The following is a 21,798-nucleotide window of genomic DNA, read 5'->3' as shown; positions in this document are numbered from 1 at the left end:
GCGCCGGGGCCCGCGCCCAGCCCCCGGCCTCCTCCCCTTCCCTCCGTGCGGGGCGAGTCGGGCCGGGTGCCGGTGCCGCCGGGAGCGCCGGCCGCCCCCGGGCCGCCCAGCGGTTCCTGCCCGGGGTTGAGACGCTGCTGCTGTCGCTGCCGCCATGGCGCCGGTGCAGCTGGAGAGCAACCAGCTGGTGCCGGCCGGCGGGGGCCCAGCGTCAGCCCCGGCCCCGCCGGCCCCCGGGGCTGTGACAGCCGCCGCCAGCCCCGGCTACCGGCTAAGCACCCTCATCGACTTCCTCCTGCACCGGACCTACGCCGAGCTCACCGTGCTGGCCGACCTGTGAGTGCCCCCGGGTTCCCCCCCGGCCCGCTCCCGCCCCTCTCCCGGTTGGCTCGGTTGCCAGAGCTAGCAGTGCCGCCGCCCGGTATCCCGGCAGGATGAGGAGGCCTCGTTAGGGATCTCTCCCGGGCTGGAGAAGGGGGAGGTGGTTGCCCCTTCCCCTTCTCCCACCCCGGGGAGACGCAGGCCCTGTTCGTGCAGGTTTGTCTCTGCATCGAGCTGTGTTGAGGGGCCTAGAGAAAGCTGCTGGGTGATCTCTCATTAAGAGGGAAAATGCTGGTGAGGAACGCAGAACAGCTTAGTGTTGCTAATTGGGTAAACACTTAAGTTCACCCCCAAATTACTGTCAGAAAAACCCAACTGTAGAGGCTGTGCTGATAGCAAAATACATGAAATGGAACACGTGAAACTGAGATATATTTCAGATATTGCAACTCCTTGAATCACCTGTGTACTTCTTAAAATACCATTTGATTATTTTGGGGAAAGAAAATAAATTATTTACATTTACGCTATGATCTGCTGTGCTGATGTTGTTGTGTTTGAAGTGGCAAAACAAAGGAATGGTTTTGGGCCAAGAAAAACTTGAATGAAAGCATTTGGACTCTGAATAAACCTCTTTTGCTTTTAGTTTGTTTAACCTTAGAGGTTCTTGTGGGGAACCTGTATGTTTTAAAAAGTGACATACAGAACAAATGGGAAAAAAAATAGGTATAGTTCTTGCAAAATACCATATCTGGTAAGTATGCAAACAGTTTTTCTTGACTAGGGCTTAAGAGTGTTCAAACTGTGGGAAGGATGAGGAGTTTTAGAATTCTAGTTAACTTTGGAAGAACTTCCAAAATATCAGTCAAGAAGTCTTCCTGCATGTTTATAGTATGAGCAGACAGTAATTGATACCATATGCGTTCTTGTAGGAGCACGTGCCTGTGATGTCTTTTATTCTTGTTTTGAGGTATACAACAGGTCCTTTTGACTTAAGTACATCATTAAGGTACAAAATAAAATGAGTAGTGTGAACAATGCCTGGGTAATGCTTTGGGCACTTTGATTAACTTTGATTATGTGATGTCCCCTCCAAAAGCAGAGCAAACTAGATTTTTCTACTGTATTTCTCCATAAAGTATGGATTTAGCTAGTAGAAAGCCCAGCTGGAAAGTATTGTCCTCCTTCCCTTCAACAAAATGTTTTATCATTCTTTTGCCAGCACCAGCTGGAATAAAGTAATAATTAAAAAAAGCTTTTAGAATGAGATGCATGTGATACTTGTAGAACATTACAGAAATACAGTCCCGTCTCTATGGTAGCATCAGAGAGGTTTTTGATAAAGTTCTGGAGTATGGCATTTCTCCACTTTTAGATTGATTAAAAAGGAAAGAGAAAGTCATTTCAGGCAGGTCAGGAAATAGCCAGTTTTAACACCTGCTGCAGATATTCTAGGATTGTTACTATGAATTAAGTAACTCTATTCATGGATGCTTAGTGAGAATCATCAATTACAAAGCACAGGCAGTGATACTGAGTGGCTTACTAGATTAGCAGATATCTTAGTATTTCAGCACCCTTCATCAAGATTTTAAATTAACTTGACCAGTTCCATCTTACCTGGTACAGAGTAGCAGTGGGTACCCTGTGGTGCTTTTATACACCTGATTTTATTTTCTTTTTCCCCCTTAACTACTACTTTCTAGAGCTGTCAAGCTACTTTCTTTATCAAACATGTAATTTCACTGTAGTTAGTAAACATTTGTAATCATAGAAATTTTGAAGTGCTCTTTATGAGTATGTGGAAGTTCTCGTTGTACTTAGTTGAAGGTTACTAACATGTTCTAGTAGACTGAAATGTAATAGAACAGTATATAATACACATTTCTTTTTTTTTCCCCCCCTTTTTAATATAGATTACCAAGAAAGACTGATATGGAAAGGTGAGTTACAACAATACAGTGTATAATGCATGTTAAAATATAGAACTTTAGGATGTTAAGATTTATATAAATTCATGAATCTTGAAGCGATGAAGTGACAGTAAAGCTGATGTGAAAGGGAACTGGAGAACTTAAGTAAATTCTAGATTCTAGTTAGTGTGATAAGGAAGCTTTTTGGTCAGAAGAAGCATGTCAACAATTAAAACAAGATAAAAATCTCTTTTCTGCTTTTTTCCATTTTACCTGTCTTTCTTATTATGAGCACTGTTTTTTGCTTCTGTTCTTTGGATTTTTGAAGTGTGAAGATTATTAGAAAACTTATGTAAAAGACCTGAAAAGGCCCTTTTTTTTTTTTTTTTTAAACCCTCACCCCACTCCCACCCCGCCTCCAAGGTGATGAAAGAACTTGATTTACTTTTTTGTTTCTTTGAATAAATTTTGTGGAAGTTGTCAGAAAATTGTTTCCTTTGCTATTTGTATTGACATGCTGATTGACCTAATTTTCTTTGGAGACATTAATTCAGGTATCTCAAATCTTGCAAACTCTAATAACATGTTGTAGAATTAATCCCATTTTCAGGGAATCATAACATGGGATGATTCCTTGTGCCTGTTTTCCTTAGGCATAATATTTTGTAAAGAGAAGTAATCTGGTTTTTATTGTTTGTTTGCTTGTTTATAATTATCACTCTATTTGCTGAGGAAATTACATTCAGCTTAGGTCCAGAGCTCCCTCTTACTGGGGAGGGGGAGGTTCTCCCATCTAGTTGTTTAGCATTTCTTGGTAAAGCTGGAATCTACTTTGTGGGCCACACAGGTCTGGAGCAACAATTTAAGTCCTTATGGATTACAGGTAAAAGAAAATAAGACAGCCTTCAGTGGGTACAAAGAATGTAATTGTCTTGAAATTAAACGTTCACATCCTTGTTAGCTTTGATTTACAACTCTTCTTGGTGAAGTGGCTTTCCAGCTCTTGGAGGAAATCTGTAAGGAATGTAATTTAATTATCCAGATTATTCTGTTTTGAAAGCTGTAGTGGCAGCAGTAGTTGGGCTTCAAGCGCTGTTTCTTGAAGCTAGCCTGGTGACATGACATACATACTTTGGTGAAGATGTGATGGTATTATCCTCTAATAAAGTTCACATAAAATCTAAGTTCATTACTACAGTCCCTAGTTAAAAGATGCTGTGATAAGAAAAACTGATGGGAAATTATGCATCATAGTATAATACGGTTTTTTGTTGTAAAGTTATCAATGATAGGAATATATAACTTTTGCAACACGAAAGAAGTGGTTGGATTAGAAGAACATTACTACTGTGGTGTAAAATTAATAGTGCTGAGTTCTGGGGGAAATCCAGGGGCTTGCTTCTTGATAATGGAGATGGTTTTTTGCTCCGTATTCTTTATCTTTTCCCTTATATTCTCCAATAAAGTGTAATATATCTAAATACAGTAATGATTGTATAAGATTTAACTGGAACTTGGGTTATAATGACTTTGCAAGGCCCTATATTCTGTTGTGGGAAAATCAAAGGTAAAACCTTACACCTGCTTTCCTGAATGAATGGTTCCTGCTGAGAAGTATTTAAAAGAGAATTATTGTTAAAATACTTCCAAAAACTACATAAACATACTGTTTTTCTAAAAACAGGCTGTTTTGCCATAGTTACTGAACAAGACTGTTACTTATCATACTTGCAGCAAACATTCTATCAGCTACACAAGATAAAAAAACCAAAAGCATTCCGAGCTGTTGTAAAAACATGTTACTCATTACTTCCACAATAGTGCAAATACCTAATTTTTGTGAAACATTGAATTCCATTTTTTTCTAACGACAGAATGACTGTTACTTCACTTATGTCATAGACACAGATAATAATTTTGGTTGGAACAGTACTTTGGAGATACCTAGTCCAACCCTCTGCTTGAAGTAAACGACAGTTGCAAAGTTGATTCAGGTTGTTCAGAGTCACATCCAGTTGAGTTTTAAATATTTTCAAGAATGGGAATCCTGTAACCTTTCTGAAAAACCTACTTCAGTCTTTGACTGCCTCACTGTCTGTTTCTTTCTTTGTTTTCCTAATTTCTAACTAGCTTTTCACTGTTTTAGTTTGTGGCTGTTGTCCCTCAGCTTTTTGCACTTTTGAGGAGAGTCTGGTTCTATCTTCTCTATAACACCCCTTTAGATATTTGAAGATGGCAGTAGGATCTCCCCATAGCCTTCTCTTCTTCAGCATAAATTAACACATCTTCCTCAGTCCCTCCTTGTGTTCCAGCCCCTAACCCACTTCTGTACAGCAGTATCTTTCTTGGCCAGGGGGTATAAAACTGGATATAGTGCCTCAGATGCGGTGTCACAAATGCTGTCTCAAGATGAACGATTCCTTTCCTTGACCCAGGCTGCACTGGTGCTAATGCATGGCACTGTTGGAAGGGCACATAGCTCATGCCTGTTCAGCTGTCCACCAGGACCCCCAGGTCCACTTCTGCAGAGCTGCTACCCAGCCTGTGCTGTTCCTTGAGATTGTTTGGTTCCAAATGCATGTGGTTTTGCTGAACTTGATGAAGTTCCTGTCAACCAGTTCCTCCAGCCAGCTGAGGTGGTCTTTGCACCCAGTAGTTTGGCATCACCTGCAGCCTTCCAAAGAGTGCACTCCTTCATATCATGCAGGTTGTTGATGGAGGTGTATTACATTTTATTGGCCCCAGTATTGACCCTAAAGGAACACCACTAGAAACCAGCATTAAAAAAAACCAACTGGTACCTAGTTGCAACCTTTTATTCCTAGCAGTGCAGCCAGTTTTTCACCTACCTTGTAGTCTGCTTGCCCGTGCCATATCTCACCAACTTGCCTACAAAAATACTATGGGAGATCTTGTCAAAAGCCGTGCAAAAGTCAATGTAAATGCAACTTCTGTTCTCCTCTTGATCACAGAGCTGTTCATCCTGTAGAAGGCAATTGCACTGATCAGGGATGGTTTGCCCTTGGCAAATCTCTGCTGACTGTTCCCAGGCTACTTTCATGTTCATTATTTGGAAACAGCTTCTGGAAAGATTTGTTCTACAAATTTTCTTTTTAATTGAGCTTAGGCCAACTGGCATATAGGTCCTTAGATCCTTCTTGAAGAGGGCACAATGTTTGTCTTTTTCCAGTCATGAAGACTTTTGATCACTATGGCCTTTTGAAAACGATAGGGACTTTACAGTGGCACGGGTCAGTTCCCTCAGCACCCTTGGATACATCCAAGGTATCCATCCACTCCAATGGACTTTTTTAGGTCAAGCTTGCTTAAGTGGTCCTGAACTTTATATTCTTCTAATGAAGCTAAGGCTTCACTTCCCCAGACTCAGCTACTAGTCTGAAGGATCTGAAACCCCTGAGATCAGAACTTACCTGTAAAGACCAAGGTACAGAATGCACTGAGTACTGTGGTTGTTAGAAATCTTTTTAATGTGTTTTGGTTTGCTTTGCTTTTATAGGCCTTGTAAATGTGCTCTTTCCTTAAGTTTCATCTTCCTTGAATTATTTTTTTTTTGTGCAGCCCAGGATAAGTTCCTGTATCTTTAATGAAGGACAAAGGAGCGGAGCAGAATTGAAAGACTTTGGGTTTCTAGTAGAGAAGTAGATAGATGTGAATTCCCAATGCAGTTGTCATTCAGGGATGATGGTTCTAGAAGCAGGATTCTGTCAAATAGAAGTAGCAAGTCTTCTGTAACTTCATACATGCTGGAATACTGTGTCTAGTTTTATCAATAATTTTCATTATTAATTTGCTGTGCTCTTTTCTGCTTTTTGGGGGATGTTGGAGGGGATGTCTACCTTTGCTTTCCAGTCACAGAACATCAGTTTGAATTTTTCTTGCTATCATGCTGTTTTCACCACAGAAGCTTGATTGATGTAACTACTAGATTTTATCAAACAAAATGGAGTTTGTCCAAGAGATTAATGGCTTTCCAAAGCCTCACTGTAGACATCTTTCAAATCCCATAAAGTTTTTTCTGAATCTTTCAAAATTCTCAACATCTTGTTTTCATGGTGTGATTACTGTTAGAGCAGTATGTACATATAGCGGCTTGTCCACCACTTGAAATCTTAATACCAGGCTGAATGCCATTCTAAAACATATGCTGTAGAATGCAGAGAAGCTGTTGGCTTAATGCCCAAGTTCTTGGATGAGGTTTGTAGTATGTAATGCAAGAAACTGGACCAGATGGTATTAGTTGTGCTTCTGGCCTAAATGTTCATCTGCTACAAGCAGCTTATGCTTTACTTACTGCATAAAAGAGTTAACCTCATGACACCAACACTTTCAGCAAAAACAGGCTCTATCTATATTATGGCTGTGTGTTTTACAGATTAGGATCAGGAGGAGATGCAACTTCTGTTTGGTAGAGGCCAGTATCTGTTGCACTGATTAACATAATTTTTGTCCAGATGCTTTTGTTGCTTTAGAAAATCTTAACAGGAAAACGTCCTGGTTTGGTTCTGGGTTTGGTTTTATTTTATTTTTTTTTTCAAGGTAACTAGTAAACCATGGTGAAATTAGCAAATTGAATGTGTAGAAAGGGAGGAAAACCTTTATAAACAGTAGATGAAATGGTATTTCAGAGTGTATAGTATTACAGACCTACACTGTAGATCTGCATGTCTTGTCTAATGCATCTGCACTGTAGATCTGTAATGAAGGGGGAAAGTCTGGGTGTGCTCCCATTACTTTGTCTTTTAAAAAAAATCACTTTTTAAGACATGCAACCATGCACTGCCTCATTTTGACTATTTCATACAAAGCAGGATGGGAGGAATATTGACTGTCAGTAATTTCTGCTTATCCCAATGTCTTTGCAAGGCAGGAATAGAGAGGAAAGTAAAAGGGTGGGAGGGGTTTTAGTCTTCCCCACTGCCACCCTACATCCAGGCAAAATGGTAGATACTGTAACATACAGTGTAAAGACATCTTAAAATTACTAGACTGATATTTTGTTTAGTATCTGATTACACTGACATTCATTAAAAAATAAATTAATGTTACTGCCAGGTCCTGAAACCCCTAGGTATATTGCCTTTTCTAGTTTAAACTTAATTATAAGCTGCAGGGAAATCTGGTAAAAGGTATAAAAATAATTCAGTTCCGTTCACTATGGAATTGTTTCTCTTAAAATCAGTGATCAATTCATGTGAGTATGCTTTTTTTGTTTCCCCAGATAGTCTTGGTTAGAATCCATGTATGTTGTTAGCATGTAGGTATTCAGAACAGTGAGGTTTTTGTTTTCCTATGTTCTAATCAAACAAGCCGTATATTAGTGATGTCTCCATTAACACAATTAAAGTTACCATTACAGCTTTTTTTATTGGCACAGAGTTAAATTGCTGCATTATTATATATCTGAGCACTGGCTTAATGTACGTTTGTTTTTTTCCAGAAAAATAGAAATAGTGCAGTTTGCAAGTCGCACCCGTCAACTGTTTGTTCGTTTGTTAGCCTTAGTCAAATGGGCTAATAATGCTGGAAAGGTGGAAAAATGTGCGGTAAGTTAGCAACAGAGTTTGGTATGAAATAATCTCTAGATGATGTGAGATTTTGGTACAACCTAACTTCTCGTTACTATAGAAGTGGGGTTTTTTTTAAGGCCTATTTTATAGGCAAATGAATATTAAATTACAGCCAATCTCTTCCTATCTAGAAACTGTATAATCTTGTTTCAACAGTTCATATTCATGAAAACTCATCAGTGGCAAAAAATGAAAGGCTTTTCTGCACATATTTTCAGGAGTGCTTTGGGGTTAGGTGATAGGACAGGGAAGATGATGATCTTGGTGTGTTAATTCTTATTATCACTTCCATCCTGCTTTTGGTTAAATAAGAATAAAGTCCAGAATGTTGCAAAAAAACAAGCCCCAAGTGATTACAAACAAGTATGGTTGCATTCCAGTAGCAATCATCAGATAAAGAGCTGTGAGGCTTTACAGATCCGCCCCAGCATCAGAAATGGCATGTGGATTTAAAGTGTCCTTGCGTATGAATGTAAGAAATGGCCAGAATATACTTTCTTTCTTTCTTTGTTTTATAGATGTGATTACTTGAATTGGAAGTGACAGATAAAATCATGTCAGTCATGTGCACTAGATGAACTGAATATAAAGGGGTATTGATTTGTGCATTTTTTTGGACACGTACATTTTTATTTTTATTTTCCTTGTCCTCTACAGATGATATCAAGTTTTTTAGATCAGCAAGCCATCCTGTTTGTGGACACTGCCGATCGCCTGGCATCGCTAGCTAGAGATGCTTTGGTTCATGCTCGTCTACCTAGTTTTGCCATCCCATATGCTATTGATGTTCTGACAACTGGATCGTACCCGCGTCTGCCTACCTGCATTAGGGTAAATAATGCTACCATATGTCCTGGGGGTGGGTGGTGGGGAAATCCCCTGTACAGTATCGAATGCATGTTAATGAAACTAATTGTCTGTGTGCAAATGGGACTGTAGTTGAATGCAGGCCTGGTGCCAAGTCTCTCCAGTGTCAGTTTCTCATGCAGAGCACTTCCTACTTGAACAAGTTATGGTTTCCCAGTAAAACACCTTCTCCATTTAAACTAGTTCTGCTCTAGAATAAGTCATAGAGTCATAGAGTTGTCCAGGCCAGAAGGGACCTCCAAAGGTCATCTAGTCCGACCTCCCCGCAGTCAGCAGGGACACCCCCAACTAGACCAGGTTGCCCAGGGCCTCGTCGAGCCTGGTATAGTATAGTAGCAGCTCTTCTTCCTTGATGATTCTTTAAGTATTTTCATGTGCTATGCCAACGTCCTGGAAAAATTAAGTGTGAAAAGGACATACTGACATCTCTTGTTAGAGATTTTGCCTGTATTTGGAAGTGAACTGAAATACTTAACAGCCCTTTTTAATGCTGCTGCCTTTTTTTTTACTGTTAAAATGCAGAATAACAGGATTTTGTGAAGTAATATAAACGGTAGTACCTGTGACTTAGATCTATAGCTGCAGATAAGGATTGGCTTTCAAATCTTAGTATTTCAAAACAAGTTTAGCCTGCTGTAAGGTCCTGAATTTATTTAATTGATCCTAGTTGAGCAATTTTATTCAGTCGTCAGTCTCAGGTAAAATGAAATCAACTAAAAAACAAATCTTAGTGTGAGATATAAAACTTTGCTTGTGTGTAATGGTGGTAGTATTTATATTTTCAGACTTCTAGTCTAGTTAGTTTTCACCATTGCTGCTGTCTATGTATTGTACCTGTTTGAGATATATAGACTTGTTTTTGTTTATTTTAACAGGATAAAATAATCCCTCCTGACCCAATAACAAAGAGTGAGAAGCAAACCACACTTCATCAGCTAAACCAGATTCTTCGACATCGGCTAGTGACTACAGATCTCCCTCCACAGCTGGCAAATCTTACAGTTGGTAAGAACTGGAATTACTTTTTGAAGAATACATTATTGCAGATTGATTTAAAATGGTTGCTTTAGTGCTAAAGTAAAGCTAAAAGAGTGAGACCAGCTAAATAAGTGAGACCATTAGTCATGCTTCACCTTTTAAGACTGGGGTCCCTGGGATCCTGTCTCTGTATAACATAAAAATATGTGTTTTCACCTATTGAAAAAATGAGACACCGATAATATTGCTGAAATATTATTTACTTTCAAGAAGAAATACTGTGCAGGTAATGGCAAGAGGTTGTAGACATTGTCTTGCTCTTCCAGCAAATGTGTTACAAAAGAGTCTTAGGCTTAACAATGTAACTGCTTTATCTTAAGTTAATTTTAAAATGCAATTTAAATAAACTATTAGGTGTTTCTGTAGAAACTCTGTGAACTTTACAAGTCACTCCAATGTTGCTTTTTAAAATCTGTTTTGGTATTCATCCTCGTGCATATAATTTGTTTGTATTTATGCATGCCTTTTGTTGTTTGGCTCACTGCAGTGCCAGATCTCTTAATGTGTTTTCAGGTCTCTGTTTTCCTTTAGCCCAAGTAGTGGTAGTCATTAAGATGACCTTTTTTACAGGAAGCTTGTCTATAAGCTGGACTAGGCTATTGCAGAATCACAGAGAATGGGGCTGGAATGGATCTAGTCCATACTTTTAACTTAGACAAAGTTAGCTACGTTTAAACTACAGCCCACAGACCTGGATTGAAGATGTTTTTGAAAAACCTTGGTAGTAGTTTTCACTGGTCCCTATGTGCACACTTGCAATATCAACATTAAAGTAATTTTTCCCTAATGGAAGTATAAATGGATATATGTCTGAGCTCTTCAGATTTTTCAGTTAACTAAACATTTCAATGATTAATAGTTTCTGACTTGGGGGTTTGTTTGTTTTAAGAGCATGTTTGGGATGCTTTTGAAAACAAAGCTTTGGGAGTTAAAATGATTAAAATTTCTATAGGAATATGTCTATATATATGTCTATAATAACAAAATACGCCGTATACCTTTGTAAAGTGATTGAGAAGGTGGTTGACCCACAGGTTATAGTAAGGACCTGTATTAAATTGTTGCTCTGCCACTCATTCTTTCTATGACCTTGCTTACATATTTTTGACAGAACTTTGTTCCCAGCTCTTGAAACTGATAGCAGTGTTCTCAAAGGTGTGAGGATAAGTATGTCAATTAGATAAATACTGTACATAATCTTTGCTTGTGTGCATATATATGTTATGCAAAAGATTTTCTTCCTCACATGAAAATGGAGTTACGATATTTTAATGTTAAATAAATGGTTTGCACTGAGATCTTTTTCCAGGGCTACATTTCAGCCATGTTCTGAACCTCTTTTGAATATTGCTTAAAGTATTCATTTTTGATATAGCAAAGAATTGGAAAAAATGAGTGAGACCTTTTGTTTGTGTGAGTTGTCAGGCTGGTAGTTAGCTCAGTGTTACCCTGTATTGTAACAGCACAAGTGTTGACAAGTTATCATGACTAAAGGTGCTGCTGTTCAGAACAGTTTGGTATGTCTGTCCATGCTGCTTATTGCCACTGGTTCTGTTGCAGAAGGAATTGTGAAGTCTTTTAGAGTTGCACAGAAACATATGCAACAGAGCAGAAATCATAGGGAAGCGATCTATTGTGAGTGCCAGGAGCTACCACACTGATATTTTGAGACCTCTTAGGAGACTGAGTGAAATAAAACATTTTTTTTTTCCTTAGCCAATGGCCGTGTGAAGTTCCGAGTTGAGGGTGAGTTTGAGGCCACCTTGACAGTGATGGGTGATGACCCCGACATCCCCTGGCGCCTCCTCAAACTAGAAATTTTGGTTGAAGACAAAGAAACTGGTGGTAAAAAAGAAAAATCAAACCTTTACACTTTCTTTTTAATATTATGTTCTTCTCTGATGCTGTATAAGTCTTGTTTATACTGGATCTTTTGAATATCAGAGCTTAAGATGATAAAGCTGTATATACTTGTCCTGTTCTCACCTTGCTCTATATGCTTTTAATACTTTAACAGTGGTAGATTGTGACAGTGCAGACTGACTGAAGTTTCCAGAGTAAACTAAGGGTTTTGTTATTTTGTTAGAAATTCTGGTATGGAAATTGCGCAGTACAGTTGTGTATTTTTTGTCATTTTAATTTATTTATTTATTTAATTTTCCATACCTAGTTTCTTATGTCTAATGTGAATTATTTTTAATTCATGAAAGATGGTCGAGCCTTGGTTCACAGCATGCAGATCAACTTCATCCATCAGTTGGTCCAGTCACGGCTGTTTGCCGATGAAAAGCCGCTTCAGGACATGTACAGCTGTCTGCGTATCCTTCTGAAAGTTGCTTCTGAATAAGCTGTTTAATGTAGCCTTGCTATTCCTAGTAGCTGGAGGTCAAGAAGGATGATTCCCTGTTAAGCCAGGGGGAAATGTCTGAATGTGGAGTAAAAGTGATGGCCTTGGCAACGGTTATTCTCAGGTGCCAGCGTGTAAAATTTGACGTTACATACTTAATCAGCAAAGGTAAAGGTGAGGTGCTCAAGATGGCAGGTTGTGTGGTAGGTCAGTGCAGCAGCAGCTGGCTGCATGTGCTCATTTCAGAGATAGAATACAGTGCTGACTTGGAAGGTATTGGGAACTGACAGTTCTTGCTACCAAGAACTGCAGTGAGGTGATGATGGTCTGTTAACTGTATCGCACCTGTGTGAATAATAACATGAAATATAGCATGTGCAGGAATGTGTCTTTAATATGTCTTTCTCTCTGAATTGGTGCATAAGTGGGTTTTCAGACAGCATCTTGTCTGACTTTTGTGACGAATGGATTTATGTAGTGTACAGACTTTTTGGATGTCTTGTATTTTCTTAACTCTTGTCCATTAGACTCCTTCTGCTTAGCACTTCAGTTGGAAGTCTTGCATTCACAAACACTAATGCTGATTCGAGAGCGCTGGGGTGACCTTGTGCAAGTGGAGCGATATCATGCAGGGAAATGTCTCTCACTCTCTGTTTGGAAGTAAGTTAATTTTAAAGGGGCCGTTAGCAATAAACGAAATAATAGAAGGGTTTTAATTTACTAAACTTGAACCAGAATTTTCAGAGTTGTACTTTCTTTTTGATGTGAGACTCCTAAATTCTTGTAGTTAAACATGTTGCTTGGCTTGCAAAGAAATGAGAGATGTGCATCAATGTATGGGAGAAAAATGGAGACAGTTGTAAATCAGCTTGTGTTTATGCAGACATCTAAACAAATTAATTAGTTCTTTGTCAATCCTTTACTATATTTATTGCTTGACTTGCACTAGATAAAATTTTAAAAAGCAATCCAAATGCTCTTCTGTGTTGAATTTGCAGCCATCTAAAACTTATTTATCTAGTTATAGTTTACCAATAGTTTTGCATTAAAATGTAAACTAAAACAAATGCTTTTTTCAGTTCAGCTGACATAATCTTTATTTTTAACCAGAATCAAGGATTAGATACTGAAAAGCATATTTTCTGCTATTCCAGTTACATGGTTTAATTATTCTCTTTATTTTAAGTCAACAGGTGCTTGGCAGGAAAACAGGGACTGCATCTCTTCATAAGGTCACTATTAAAATTGACGAGACTGATGTCTCAAAACCCTTACAAATATCTCATGAGCCTCCACTGCCAGCCTGTGATTCCAAACTGATGGAAAGAGCCATGAAGGTAAAGGTTTGCTTTGCAGTAGGCGTCTAGTTTTTATAAATCAAAAAACTTAAAAATGCTTTGCATTGTCAGTTTGCTTCACTTCGATTCTATTTAAAGAGCTGTTTCAAAGTTTTCTAGTCAGCAGTTACTCTAGGTTGTGCTATTTTTATGTTGGGACCTAAAATTATTCTTACAAATTATTGGCCTTGACTTCATCTTAAAAATTACCCCTACTTCACAGTGCATTATATACTGCTTAGGAGACAGAATGCTGAGGCTGGAGGGAAACAACAGCAAAGTTTCAGTTTTGTTTGGCTTAAGAGGCTTTACAGAGAGCCAGTTTTTCCCTTCCCTGTCTTGGAGATGCTGTGTAAACTTCCTCTGAAAGTCAACTTCCCTATGTCACTTGAGTTGGCTACCCAGCCATTAGTATAGGACATATATACTAAATTTGCTCATTTAATAGCCTAAATTGGCATATTTAGGCTACTAAATATACAGTTAATTTAGTGAAGATAATGTATTTATCCCTAAATGCAGGAAAATGTGCTTTATCTAGAACATCTGCTGAAGTTCCACTGGAGCTGACACAATCTAAGCTCACTGAATCAGGTCTACAGGCCATAGATTAAGTTACAAGGCCACTGTAAATTTGAGATTTATCAAAGTTAATGCTGACTCCCTTTAAAACTACTTTCTCTGAGCTTAAAAAATTACCATCTATGGTATACACACTGCTGTTCTAGTGTTTGAATAATGATCTCGGCTATAATGACGTAGGTAGCACGTTGTGTTTCTGTCTATTTAAGATACTATATAAAACAGTGGCATGAAGAACAAATATGTTTGTCTAAGCAGGTTATTATACATTAACCTACTGAAAATTGGATGTAGCTATAGAACCTGTAGTCACTTGTTCGTGAAGAAGATTTAACTCATACCAGCTGCTGAGTTGAAATGCTCTTGTGGATGGATAAACACTTGATTTTTAAGGCCTTGTCTTGGAAAGCTAGCCTTCAGGGGAAGGTCATTATGAAAGCATGTACCAAAATTCTGTGTAATTCTCTTCTGGTATAAGCCTCTTCTGCTTTTACCTTTTATACTAGAATAAAATTTGAGTTTAATTCATCTTGAACAGTTTTCAAAGCAGTATGAGGTTAACTAGTAAAAGGTTTTGCAGTAATCTGTAGCTTTTCTTGTGCATAATATGTAAATAATATGGCTGTAAACTGAATGGATATATATGCAAATGCTTTCATTTAGGTTGCGCAAGTAAGCTACAGTGACTATAAGTGGTGGCATAACCTTCAGCAGTACAACAGCCTCTAGATGCTCTAGGTGCAAGGCTCCAGATATTTGTGGGTTCAGTAGGGTTGCTCATATTCAGTGTCTGCCACTTCGTCTTCACTACATTGTTACCCCATTAGCAAGACTAAAAGTAGTGTGTTATGTTTCATGCCACAGCTACTGTATGTGTTTGTGTACGGGCAACCATATTCTAAGAGTGTTGGGTTTGGGGGTTTTTTTGGGTCTTTTTATCCTTAGCTTAAGCTAGTTAAACAGATGCATGCTAAACTGGAAAATACTCCAGCCTTAATCCAGAACAAGTAGGTCTTCATGGGGAGTGATAACAGCAGTTTGTGAAACTACTTTTCTTTTACATTTTCTTCTGGTTTTCTCTCAAAACTTCTGCCACTGCCTACTGCATAGAGAGTATCTTATGTTAGTTTGTTGTATTTTATATTGATCCAAACACTCAATAGTTCATAGTTCTAAGCAGATTCGTTCTGAAGTGATTGTTTTATTAAGTTAGGTAGCTTTGTTCCAGTGTGCTAATGCATAAAGTCTACACATCAAATTTGAACTTGCTCAGGTACATTCCTTTTTTTACAGATTGACCACCTATCAATAGAAAAACTCTTAATAGACAGTGTCCATGCAAGATCTCATCAAAAACTTCAGGAGCTAAAAGCCATTCTTAAGAGCTACAACGTTAATGACAATTGTATGTATTTTCTACTGAAGTTTCTTTCAAGTTAATTTCCATTTGTGCCTAGGAATGGTTTTCTTTTTTTTGGTGTTTCTTATTTTCATTATTTCAAATAAAAATATGAAAAAATAAAGGAAGATGTGTTCAGAATTAACAAGACTTAGTTTTAAATTATTCAGCATGATAATTGTAAAATACTCATATCTCTAAACACAGTATAACAGATGAAGCTGGTAGAGCATTATAGTCCAGGTTGAGTTAAAAGTTGTCTGCTGTAAAACTTGCAAGTGTTCAGAATTGAAAGCAAATCCTTCATTCTCTTGAGCTAGCTTTGGATGAGACTTTGCTTAAACTGATGCTGAAACTATTGGGATTTGAATTGAGCTTATAATCATGAAGCAGTGAATTCAAAGATACTCAAGGATTAATAATCTCCTTCAAATTTGTTTTATCTATTTTTTGTTGGTTTGTTACTAGCACTATTTTCACAGAGAAATTCTTATATTCAGTTCCCTCTTTACATTAACAGTGTAATAATGTGCAAGTGAAGATTGCTTCTATGAAAACAAACAGATTTTGTGATTATAATGAGCTAAGTTTTAATAAGATGAGCTTGAAATTTGTATCAAATTATCAACATCAATTTTTGTTTAGCATTCATTGAGACGGCTCTTCCAACTCTTGTAATTCCAATTCTGGAGCCATGTGGTCGATCAGAGTGCCTGCATGTATTTGTTGATCTCCATTCTGGAATGTTTCAACTGATGCTGTATGGTGTTGGTAAGTAGGAGCAAAGCCACGTTGTATTTAATATCTTGAAAGAATCCTGCATTATGAGGTAATTTTGTGTGAACAGTTCTGTTAAATCCGTGAAGTTTTGTAAGTAAATAAGGGTAATGCAAATGAACACTGCACTTGGGTCATGATCTAGGTATTTGAATTTGAGGAATGGAGAAATGGGTCTTCATGCTTCATGGTCACAGTTCAGTTAGGTATATTTTAAGGGGACAACAAACTAAATACTGTTAGGCATCATTGCAATGCATATTCTTTATGACTCGTGATTCCTGGGTTATGCTGCTAATGCATGCGGTCATTTCATATGGCCTTCATTGAGTATTGTGTTATATGACCTTACAAATCTTGAGTTACTGCTCAAGTCTTAACTTCAGGTTTCAGATTACTGAAGAAAAGAAGAGAAGTGAGTTCTTCTAGTTTATTTGCCTAATAACCTACGGCTGTGATTTTACAAGCATTGTGGATCATTTATTGTGTATCTTAATCTCTCTCTTCACAATGAGCCACACAGAGAAGACAAGGGGCAAAAATTACAAGTTGCACCAGGGGAGGCTTCATCTCAATATAAGAAAGAAATTTTGCAGTGAAAACAGTCAATCACTGGAACAACCCCTTCCCCAGGGACATGGTGAAGTCCGTGTCACTGGAGATTTTCAAGAGGCAATTGGACAAGGTGTTAGATAATCTCATCTAGGTTCCCTTTCCCACGAAGGATTGGGCCAGTGATCTTTTGAGGTCCCTTCCAATGTGGGCTGTTCTGTGATTCTGTGATTAATTGTTAAATTAGACAAGACACTTTCATTAAAAGGTCAAAATTTTGTTTGAAGAGCAGCTGCTAAGACCATTCACTCAACTAATGTTCTTGCAGATCAACTGACACTCGATGACATAGAGAAGTCTGTTAATGATGATATGAAGCGAATCATTCCTTGGCTTCAGCAGCTCAAGTAAGAGATTTGAATGATTCATTTAGTGTGCATAGAATGACTCGCCATATTTATATATTGGATGATCACACTTGAATGACTTTGTGTTTTACCACAGTAGGGGATATACTTTCTGACTGTTCTAAGCAACCTTGAGTATTTGCCATCTTCTCTAAATGGGTGGGGGAAATTCCACTTTTGCTTGGAGTTGACTCCATAGTCCTCCTTTAGTCTGCCCCTTTACACATAGCCTCATGCATTGCTGTGTGCACACTCCACATGAAGTCTTCTCACTTGAAGTCAGTAGCAGACCGCTTGCTTCCTGAGGATCTCATTTTGTGTTCACGTTCATTCTCTACCTGCTTTATTCCATTCTGTTTCTACAGCTGAACTTGGCTTGTTTCTCAGCAAGAATGATCTCTCTTTTCACAGCGCAGAGGAAAAACCAGGAAATGGCCTAGGATGATTTAAATAATATCTGTTTATCTCCTAACATTTCAGCCCTTGCTGTTCTAAACCTCTAATCTTCCTTCCATAAAGCCCCGAGATTTAAACACAAAATACATTTGGCTTCCATAAGTGGTTGTAGCAAATAATACAAATATAGTTTGCATCTGCATGAAAACTAAGTTCCACCTGCTCTGTCATTTTGGAAATTCCCAGTACTCTGAGCTAATTGCAGGGTGAAACCTTTATTTGAGGAATTTTGCTTCTAAAAGAAGCATGCTGACGCATAAAGTGCTGGCACCCTGGAGAAACTAATCAACCTCCCTTTGTTATAAATAATGTACTTGAGACAATGGCTTGGGTAGTGCTGAGGAAGCTAGGCAGTCCCACAAAATGTCTTTTAGGACAGCTATATCTAATACGTATCTACAAGAATAAATGTGGTGTGTTATGATGGAGAGATGCTGAGCAGCCACACTTTTCACTGCTGTTTCCAGTGGAAGTTTGATTGAAAAACCAAGGCACACGTTTCTGAGCCCATTTCAAGCCAGCTAGGCTTTCTGGCCTTGTCACTGTAACCAAAATCTATTGGAGTAGGACAAAGTTTAGTTCCAAACGTTAGAATAAATTTGGTGTCTTGCATGTGCTTCTTCATGTCCAAACTTATTCAGGTGAATAAGTTTGTTTATAACATAATTCAGAGTGATGTCCAGCTTTGGTGACTTTTTTTTTTTTCTGTATTGCTTACCAGCATATGGGAGCAAAGATTTTCTTTTCTATACCAAAAAATAATCAGAGATTCCAAATTGTAAAATAACTGTAATATGCATGTTTTTTAATTTGTCCCTTCTTTTTTATATTGTAAAAATATATTGTGTGTAAAAAAAAAAAAAAAAAAAAAAAAAAAAAAAAAATTGTGTATTAATTCAGTGAATAATTTCAGGGCTTTTCTTCTTAAATTAACAGCTGTCTGTTACTCAAGCTGAAGACAATATGTAAAGGTAGTAATAAGAAAATGAAAACTGAATTTTTTCTGTGTGATTTTCTGTATATAACTTGTAAGCACTGCTAGATGTTGACTTAAAATATGACTAACTCGTAATTTGACTGTAATGCTCTAAAGAGCAGAGTACTAGAATAATGTAAAACAGTCTCAGGGTACTAATACCTTTATTTCAATGCAAGGTTCTGGCTTGGACAGCAGCGTTGCAAACAGTCTATAAAGCATCTGCCTACAGTGAGCAGTGAAACTCTTCAACTAGCTAATTATGCTAGCCATCCAGTGGGAAACCTTTCCAAACACAAATTGTTTATCAAACTCACTCGCCTTCCACAGTACTACATTGTAAGTAACTGAAAAATGCTTCTGCCTTTTACTCCCAGTCATGGATATACCAGACAGTTTGTCTGTTGTACTGTTAACTCTAACACTTGGAACCAAGTGATTGATGTAAACCTTGACTCTCCCCTCTCCCTCCCTTCTCTTACTCAGTGGGTTTGTTAAGCACTCAGGCTTAGAGAGAGGAGAGGGGGGACAGAAAGGTTTATTTCTCAGCAACATTTCGATTCTCTTTGTTTCCTGAAAGTTTAGATTTCCTTCTCTTGGATCCCTTTCATAGCCACAGTATTAATATACTGAAAAAGACTAATGTCTTTTCCTTGAGGGGGAGAGGGTAGGAACTGATATACACACATTCTTAGCTTGAGGGTCTTCTAAACTTGTTGTTTTGGTTAAATATAGGTGGTAGAGATGTTTGACGTTCCTGGCAACCCCACAGAACTAGAGTACAAGTACCATTTTCTCTCTGTGAGCTATGCTGAAGGAGATGACAGCCCTGCCACTGCACTTTTACTACAGCAGTTCAAACCAAACATTGAAGAGTTGGTACTAGACACGAAAAGTGGGAAACAAATGAAAAGCGGTGTCAAGCGCAAGGTACGTGCTTTAAGAACCATTGGGCTAGTTACAGAGCGTGAAAGCTGAACACATGTTCTGAGCATCAATACCAGCTTCAGTAGTGTTGTTTCAAAAGTTTGCATGGTTGACATCTTAATTGTGTTGGGACTTCGTTCCCTGGACTGCTTCCCTAGGGAGATGTTGGGAAACTGTTTTGCAGCTGTTGCCTTTTAATTCATGCCAGGCCTCCTCAGCTACTCTGAAGAGCCATGGCAGAGCCCTGTGCTGAGGCAGCGAGAGTAGCTTGGATACGCAGAGCACTGGTATCTGTGTGACGTGCTTTGCTTTGTCCCATGTAGGTGTAGTCTTTGAAAGACTTGCAGGGTCTGATAAGGGTTACTTCTTGGGGTCGGGCTGACCTGGTTTAGCAATATATAAATGCTGTTTCAAAGAAGAAGGTGATTATAAAATTATTTTAACTGAATTGTTTCAGGCCTGAAATGGACCAGGTCCTTTCAGGAGTTTGTGCTCAGGGTGTGATACATTTAAAACTTCGATGAATGAGAGTATTCTCTGACATCTTTTGAAAATGTTTACTCCAAATGTGCAAGTACATTTGTCTTTATTTTAATTCTAGTTATCTGGTGATCCATGTTCCATAGAACCTAAGAAGCCAAAACGGTCGGGAGAAATGTGTGCCTTCAATAAAGTGCTAGCTCATATTGTAGCCATGTGTGATACAAATATGCCATTTATAGGGCTTCGTGTAGAGGTATGTATTAAAAAATATTTTGTTTCCTTCTTCCTCTCTACTACTCTGGATTCTCTTGTTTAGATGCAACAGTTCGGCAAACTTGTGGTCATATGTTCACTTTGGAGTTCCCCCACCAGCTAAGCCTTGGTGACTGATGAGCACCGGGTTGCTCTAGTCTTGTTAGAGCTGGTTCTCTAATACCAAGCACTGCAAAAAGCTGGAAAAGTTGGGGTACAAAGGAAAATGAGAGGATGAAAGACACCCTTTTGAGAGGGGGTGGGAGACAACTTTATACCAGATTTGCACAGACTGTTTTTTGGCTTTCCAGCATTTGAGGATGTGAAACATCTGTCACCCTTAGGGAAAAAAAAAAAAAAAATCCTTGAAAAAGTTACAGTTATTTTTCTCAACTTTTTGCTTGGAATAACATTTTCTTGTTCATTCCTAGTTATCTAATATGGACATTCCTCACCAAGGAGTACAAGTGGAAGGAGATGGCTTCAGCCATGCAATACGTTTATTAAAGTAAGAGGATATGCTCCTGTTTAGTTTCATTACTGTACATACACTTGAGAGAAAAAAAGGATTGTTTGGAGAGTAACACTAAAAATATCTGGGCGGGGGGGATTTTGTGGTTTGGGTTTTTTGTTTGTTTTTTTTAAATTGTTTCAATTGTGTATCTTGCACTCTTCAGTGAAGCAGTGCTGGAGAAAGAGGAAAATAAGAGTAGACACAGAGCCAACTATAATTTGTTTCCTTCATTATCCTAAATTGGGGAACTCTGAAAACAGTCTGACAGTCATCAATCTTACAATCCAAGCAGTGCTAAGGAAGATAGGGTGATTATTGATGAATATGCAATTGCAATTTTAGATCAGATCAGAGGCCTACGTACCCCATATGTTATTTGACAATTACCAATACCTGATACTGCAGAGGAAAATGCAAGGAATGCCAGAAAAGACAATTGCATAGTAAAAAACTCATAAAGGAAACATCTGAGACTCCTACAGTAATTTAAGAGTGGAAGGAACCTGTGGAGGTCATCTGATCCAACCTTCTGCTTAAAGCAGGGTTCATCAGGTGTATTTTCCAATCTCCAAGGGGTTTTGTGCCCTCCCTGGGCACAGCTGTCTCAAATGCTGACTAGAAGGGGGGCTGTCACTTGATTGCCTGGCTAATACAGCCCAGGATGCAGTGGTCTGTCATTGCTGCAAGGGCACGCTGCTGATTGCTCTTCAGTCTGTCTCCCAGGCCCCCAAGTTGTTTCTTCTCCAAAGCTGCTAACCAGCTGGTCAGTCCACACTCTGTGCTGTTGCTTGAGGTTATTTAAACCCAAGTGCAAGACTTTTCATCTCTTTTCATTGAACTTCAAGAGGTTCCTGTTAACTCGTTCCTCCAGCCATCTGAGGTGTTTCTGAATGGCAGCCCAGTCCTCCAGCATGTTAAGTGCTCCTTTCAGTTTGTCATCATCTGCAAACTTGCTACTCCTTTGCATCATGTAGGTCATTGAAATTGTTAAGTGGTATTGGCCTCTGTGTTAACCCTGAGGAGTGACAGCCAATAATTGGACATGCAACTGTTGACCACAGT

General features: G+C 38.6%; 1 protein-coding gene across 1 annotated transcript in view; it reads left to right on the top strand.

Moving 5' to 3' along the window:
* Positions 1 to 6: 6 nt before the first annotated feature.
* The window catches only part of MED14 (mediator complex subunit 14), a 37,905-nt gene continuing 16,113 nt past the window's right edge, over positions 7 to 21,798 (top strand). The window contains exons 1-16 of the mRNA XM_014938179.1: positions 7 to 336; positions 2,238 to 2,264; positions 7,693 to 7,798; positions 8,480 to 8,653; positions 9,565 to 9,694; positions 11,444 to 11,572; positions 11,938 to 12,045; positions 12,602 to 12,734; positions 13,261 to 13,411; positions 15,287 to 15,398; positions 16,038 to 16,163; positions 17,050 to 17,128; positions 18,740 to 18,899; positions 19,296 to 19,490; positions 20,089 to 20,223; positions 20,654 to 20,730. Of these exons, the coding sequence (XP_014793665.1) occupies positions 155 to 336; positions 2,238 to 2,264; positions 7,693 to 7,798; positions 8,480 to 8,653; positions 9,565 to 9,694; positions 11,444 to 11,572; positions 11,938 to 12,045; positions 12,602 to 12,734; positions 13,261 to 13,411; positions 15,287 to 15,398; positions 16,038 to 16,163; positions 17,050 to 17,128; positions 18,740 to 18,899; positions 19,296 to 19,490; positions 20,089 to 20,223; positions 20,654 to 20,730 (2,024 nt within the window). The 5' untranslated portion in view covers positions 7 to 154. The remainder of the gene's footprint in view (positions 337 to 2,237; positions 2,265 to 7,692; positions 7,799 to 8,479; positions 8,654 to 9,564; positions 9,695 to 11,443; positions 11,573 to 11,937; positions 12,046 to 12,601; positions 12,735 to 13,260; positions 13,412 to 15,286; positions 15,399 to 16,037; positions 16,164 to 17,049; positions 17,129 to 18,739; positions 18,900 to 19,295; positions 19,491 to 20,088; positions 20,224 to 20,653; positions 20,731 to 21,798) is intronic.

The sequence above is a fragment of the Calidris pugnax genome, unplaced genomic scaffold (genome assembly GCF_001431845.1).
Source record: "Calidris pugnax isolate Ruff unplaced genomic scaffold, ASM143184v1 scaffold25, whole genome shotgun sequence".
Taxonomy (NCBI): Eukaryota; Metazoa; Chordata; class Aves; order Charadriiformes; family Scolopacidae; genus Calidris; species Calidris pugnax.
The sequence above is the reverse complement of the archived record's forward strand: the minus strand, read 5'-3'. Positions and strand labels throughout refer to the sequence as shown.